Here is a 5,644-nt window from a genome sequence, read left to right as displayed (position 1 = left end):
CCCTCCCACCCGGCCTGGGTTGCGCCACCAGGGCCCGCCCCCGGGCCCGAGGCGCCCGACTCCGTGGACGAGCACCCCTTGCCCCTGGGCGCCGGTGCCTACCCGCGTGACGTGGACGTGCGGTGCCCGCCCCCGCCCTACCCCAAGCACCTGCTGCTACGGGGCGCGGCTGAGCAGGTGGACATGGACGGCCTGTGCGCGGGGGTGGAGCAGCGGCTGCGGGGCACGCAGGCCGAGCCCCCCGACAGGGCCGACCCGGACCCCAAAGGCTCCAAGGCCGACCGAGCCGGGAAAGATAAGAAGCAGATCCAGACGTCCCCCGTCCCTGTCCGCAAAAACGGCAGAGACGAGGAGAAAAGGGAGTCTCGGATCAAGAGCTACTCGCCCTATGCGTTCAAGTTCTTCATGGAGCAGCACGTGGAGAACGTCATCAAGACCTACCAGCAGAAGGTGCACCGCAGGCTGCAGCTGGAGCAGGAGATGGCCAGGGTAAGGCCCGTTTCCTCCTCCTGTCCCCCAAGCCCACAGCCAGGGCCCGCAGCGGCCCCTCCATGTCTGCTTTGTGTTCTGCATCTCCTGCGTGTCCGGTGGCCTGGGCACGCCACCCACCTAGAGAAATGACAGGTGTGGCAACCTCCCTTCCCTTTCCACCCTGGCATCAAGGTCAGGGGTGGCTGTGTGCCATGTGCCAACAGAAATGTCACCAAATGGATTGATTGTTATGTTTCCCTACTAGAAACAAATTTCGTCTTACGAATTAGTACTTTAGAAACGATAGAAACAAAGTTTGAGGTTTTATAAATGGAAATTGTGGAATTTATAAAGAAAAATATAGTAGTGATTCACTTATCCTTTAAGTCTATTATTAACAAATGTTTTTAACATCTTTCTTGACACCAAACTGCTAGAGAAAGTAGTTATGAAATTATTTAAATTAAATGTTATAGTAAATTGAAATCATACAAACCAGTAATTTCAAATTCTAAAAATAAAATTTGTGTTCTTTTCTACTCTCTCATTTTCATCGACTTTTTTTTCTGTTTTCCTATCCCCTGAGCTATTAAAATATTAGGTTGCTCTTAGAGTTCCAATAATTCGGTGTCTCTTTTCCCACTGATTTTTGTTAACCATGGCCTTCAGTTTTTAGGGCCTAAAGCCACCCGGAGACAGAAGTGTCTGGCTGTCCCTCTGGGCTCCAGGTCTGTGTCTGTATGTGGTCATGAGCAGAGCCTGTGCGCTCTCGCAGAGGAGTCGGAGCCATTCCCTCCCCCCACCCCGTCCCCCCGTCCCCCCGTTGCCCCGTCCTGTGGACAGGGTCGAGCCCTCAGTTCCAGGGCATGGCTCCGGCCCAGCGCTGCCGGACTCTCTGACATGGCCCCGTGTCCCCACACAGGCCGGCCTCTGCGAGGCAGAGCGGGAGCAGATGAGGCGGATCCTGTACCAGAAGGAGTCCAACCACAACAGGCTCAAGAGGGCCAAGATGGACAAGTCCATGTTTGTGCGGGTCAAAACCCTGGGGGTCGGCGCCTTCGGCGAGGTGTGCCTGGCCTGCAAGGTGGACACGCACGCCCTGTACGCCATGAAGACTCTGCGCAAAAAGGACGTTCTGGACCGGAACCAGGTGGCCCATGTCAAGGCTGAGAGGGACATCCTGGCCGAGGCGGACAACGAGTGGGTGGTCAAGCTGTACTACTCCTTCCAGGACAAGGACAGCCTGTACTTCGTGATGGACTACATCCCCGGGGGTGACATGATGAGCCTGCTGATCCGCATGGAGGTCTTCCCCGAGCACCTGGCCCGCTTCTACATTGCGGAGCTCACGCTGGCCGTCGAGAGCGTCCACAAGATGGGCTTCATCCATCGAGACATCAAGCCGGACAACATCCTCATTGATCTCGACGGGCACATTAAGCTGACGGACTTCGGCCTCTGCACAGGCTTCAGGTGGACACACAACTCCAAGTACTACCAGAGAGGTACCGTCCCAGGCACGGCCTCGGCCGGGCTCCCGATGCGGTGACGCGGCTGTCACACGTCACTTTATGATTTGGCCTCCCTCCCCACGGGGTTCGCTTCTGCTGTGAGGGTTCTAGGGCGGCCAGCCCCGGGGAGCCGGGACCATACTTGGTCTGTTGGAGTCAGCCTGGCAAGAGCCTCAGGCCCCTGGGGGCCCCGTCGTCCAGCCCCTGCCCGGTCCACAGCGTCCCTGGTACCCGGTCTGCCTAGGGATGGGTGTAGTTTACCTCCATCGCCTGCAGTTCTGTCCAGAAAAATCAAAGCCAGCTGGCTGTCACGTGACTCACGGCTCGCTTCTATAAGTATCTACTTTAAGACCCTAGCTCCGGCTCCAATTTTTAACCCAAAAAACTAATCCTAAGCCATTTAATACATTCCCATTTTATGGCATTTGAGTTGTTTTTGTTGATGGTTCTTAAATCCTCTTGTGCTTTTCCATGTCACCGTAAGCACGTCTGTGTGCTTGCCCCAGCCCGGCCCCGGGCGTGAGCCTGGGCGGCACAGGCACTCCCGGGCACCGGCCACGCAGCCACCCAGCCCAGAGCCGCAGGCCGCGCGGCGCTGCCGGGTGGGGCGGCCAGGCGGGTCCCTTCTCAGCGTGTCTGGAGCTGAGCCGAGCCGTGTCCGGCTGCCGCTCTGGCTCTGCTACGGTGTCGCACGGCGCAGAGTCACCTTGTTCGTGTCCTCTTGTTTTCCCACCCGATTCCCGGCTGACAGGGAGCCACGTCAGACAGGACAGCATGGAGCCCGGGGACCTGTGGGGCGACGTGTCCAACTGTCGTTGCGGGGACAGGCTGAAGACGCTGGAGCAGAGGGCCAGGAAGCAGCATCAGCGGTGCCTGGCGCACTCCCTGGTTGGGACCCCGAATTACATCGCTCCAGAAGTGCTCCTCCGGAAAGGTGGGTGCCTCGCGGCCCCCGTCCTGCCACCCCAGGCCCCCGTCCGTCCAGCCACCGCTCTCTGAGCCGGACACTCCCACTGTCACCGCACACCCTTGGGAGCTGCCCTTGCTCTGGGGCGCTGGACACGCAGCCCTGGGCCACTTCTTCCTGCCCTTCCTGCAGCTGCAGAGCGAGAGATTGGGGGGCTTCCTTCCTGGGACCCGGGGACTCGCCCAGAGCTTTTGCCAGTCATTGGGGCAAACGACTCTGTCCTGGGGACAGCACCCAGTCTGCCCCCGCCTGACCTTTGCGGGCCCCAGGCCAGGCTGGACCATCCCCAGCCGGTTACTGAGTGTGACAGAGGACAAACACGGTCTTCCTCGTCCAGCAGCATAAGGCTGGGGACGGTCATGCACAGCCACCGGTACTCGGCGGGGTCGCCGTCCTGGCTGAGTGCGCAGCAGGGCGGGTCCTGTCAGCTTCCCTGGGAGGCCGTCAGAGCCCACTGTGAGGCACCTGCCTTGAGAGGTGGTCGGAGTGGTGACCTCTGCCCACTCACGATCTCGAGGTGGGGTCCTGGGTATGTGGGAGGAGTACCCCCGGGCCGAAGGGCCTGAGAGAGTGCGGCTGGCAGCCCTGGAGAAGGGTGACATCAGGACTGGAGTCCAGCTTGGACTGGGCACAAGGCTCCAAAGAAAGGGGGAGGACACCGAAGCAAATGTGACCTTGCCATGTGGCCCCTCGCCGGGCCTGGCCAAGTGTCCCCCTCAGCTCTGCGGGGACTCAGCGCCTCGCAGAAGCCGTGTCTCTGGTGGCACTGGACCCCTTTGCCGGGGTGCCCCCCGCCCCGGTTTTTTTCGGCTCCCTCCAGAACCCCCAAGGGAGCCTTGCCCGAGGCCCTGTGCCTGGCGGCCCCTGTCCTGACAGATCTCAGCACTTCCTGTTTTCTGTTTCTACTGTTTTAATTTGTGTCTGTTTGTTCTTAAAGTTCTGTTAATGGCAACAGTAATCTTTTTAAATTAAGAAGTCTTTTCTGGTCATGAAGGCAGACTAGTGACTGGGGATAAGGGAGCGAGGGGTTGTCCCCTCCCCACGGGAAGGCTGCGGGCACCCCGGCATGTGCTGGCCCAGCCTTCGCTCTCAGCCACCCGGGCGGGGAGACACGTGCCGCCGGTTTTCTGTTGCGTGATGTGACACGGGGACAGCTGGTCGGCGCTGAGGCCTGTGCGGCCGCCGGCAGAGCACGTGTGTGCTGGTGCTGAGCGGCCTTTCCTTGCAGGGTACACGCAGCTCTGCGACTGGTGGAGCGTGGGCGTGATCCTCTTCGAGATGCTGGTGGGGCAGCCGCCCTTCCTGGCCGCGACTCCCACGGAGACCCAGCTGAAGGTAACGGGGCGGGGACGCATGTGCTCGCCACGGACACGCATGGTGTCCCGGCCTTTTTACTCCGAGTCCTGTGGGAATGTTGCTTGTGCATAACGGGATTTTTTAAAGTATCATTATTGTAACTTTTTTTGAATGACTTCGTTTTAATAAGCCACAGGGTCAGACCTGAGTTTTAACATGGACGTGTGTGTGAAATTTTACATGAATCGTTGTCCACCTGCCGTCTTGGCGTCAGTGGAGAACAGTGAGCAGCGAAGTCTTATGGTTCTAGCTCTACCGCCACTGCTCAGGCTCACACCAGCGTCCCCCCTACACCCACGTGCCTCCACCGCCCCCCGAGGCCTGTCGCCCCCCAGTGGCCGGTTACGTCGGCCTGGTTCTACCCTGGTTCAGAGGGTGAACAGCGAAGTCCCTTAGGTTGTCTCCCACAGTGGCACACGTGACACGTGTCTTCCCTGGACATCCAGACACTGGCCGTGCTGTTGCGTGTTGGGGACAGGAGGCCAAAGCCGTGGGCCAGAAGGCTCATCCCCTCTGAGGTTCCTTTTCCTTTTAATTTCAAACCCCGGTTGACCTCATCTTGGCCGCAGTGAGCGTTGGATGGGGACCAGGCAGTTCACCCGAAGTCAGTGCCATAGCCAGGGGGACAAGTGGTGGGGTCAGCCTCTTCACTTCTGTGGAGAGCTTGGGTCCCTTTGCTGAGCGGCCTCCCGGTGGGCGAAAACCTGTCTCTCTCCTCTCCCTGGCCTTGGGCCATGTGTCCCCTGCCAGACGGCACGGCACGGAGCTTCTCTAGCCACTCAGGGCCACCGCTGCGGCTTCCGCATGGGCCCTGACTTTCCCCCACCGGGAAATAAAGCGGCGTGCAAGCCGCGTCTTCACACGCTGCCCCTGAGCCGCCTGTGTCGCCGAGAGGCGGGAGAAGCTAACCCTGTGCCGCTCTGTGTCCTGAGGTGGTGAACTGGGAGAGCACGCTGCACATCCCGGCCCAGGTCAAGCTGAGCCCCGAGGCCCGGGACCTCATCACCAGGCTGTGCTGTGCCGCGGACCGCCGGCTGGGCCGGGGCGGGGCTGACGACCTGAAGGCCCACCCGTTCTTCGCCACCACGGACTTCTCCAGCGACATCCGCAAGCAGCCGGCCCCCTACGTTCCCAAGATCAGCCACCCCATGGACACTTCCAACTTTGACCCCGTCGAGGAGGACAGCCCCTGGAACGACGCCGGCGAGGACGGCGCCGCGGCCTGGGACACGCTCACGGCGGCGAGCAGCAAGCACCCCGAGCACGCGTTCTACGAGTTCACCTTCCGGCGGTTCTTCGACGACAACGGCTACCCCTTCCGCTGCCCGAAGCCCGCGGA

The 5,644-nt window shown here is 60.4% G+C and overlaps 1 protein-coding gene across 1 annotated transcript in view; it reads left to right on the top strand.

Annotated features, from left to right (window-relative positions):
- The window catches only part of LATS2 (large tumor suppressor kinase 2), a gene marked incomplete at its 3' end in the record, with an annotated part of 69,188 nt that extends 63,546 nt beyond the window's left edge, over positions 1 to 5,642 (top strand). The window contains exons 6-10 of the mRNA XM_023530717.1: positions 6 to 489; positions 1,394 to 1,976; positions 2,734 to 2,916; positions 4,178 to 4,284; positions 5,238 to 5,642. Coding sequence (XP_023386485.1) covers positions 6 to 489; positions 1,394 to 1,976; positions 2,734 to 2,916; positions 4,178 to 4,284; positions 5,238 to 5,642 — 1,762 coding nt within the window. The remainder of the gene's footprint in view (positions 1 to 5; positions 490 to 1,393; positions 1,977 to 2,733; positions 2,917 to 4,177; positions 4,285 to 5,237) is intronic.
- Between the last annotated feature and the right edge of the window lie 2 nt (positions 5,643 to 5,644).

The sequence above is a fragment of the Pteropus vampyrus genome, unplaced genomic scaffold (assembly GCF_000151845.1).
Source record: "Pteropus vampyrus isolate Shadow unplaced genomic scaffold, Pvam_2.0 Scaffold52, whole genome shotgun sequence".
Taxonomy (NCBI): domain Eukaryota; kingdom Metazoa; phylum Chordata; class Mammalia; order Chiroptera; family Pteropodidae; genus Pteropus; species Pteropus vampyrus.
The sequence above is the reverse complement of the archived record's forward strand: the minus strand, read 5'-3'. Positions and strand labels throughout refer to the sequence as shown.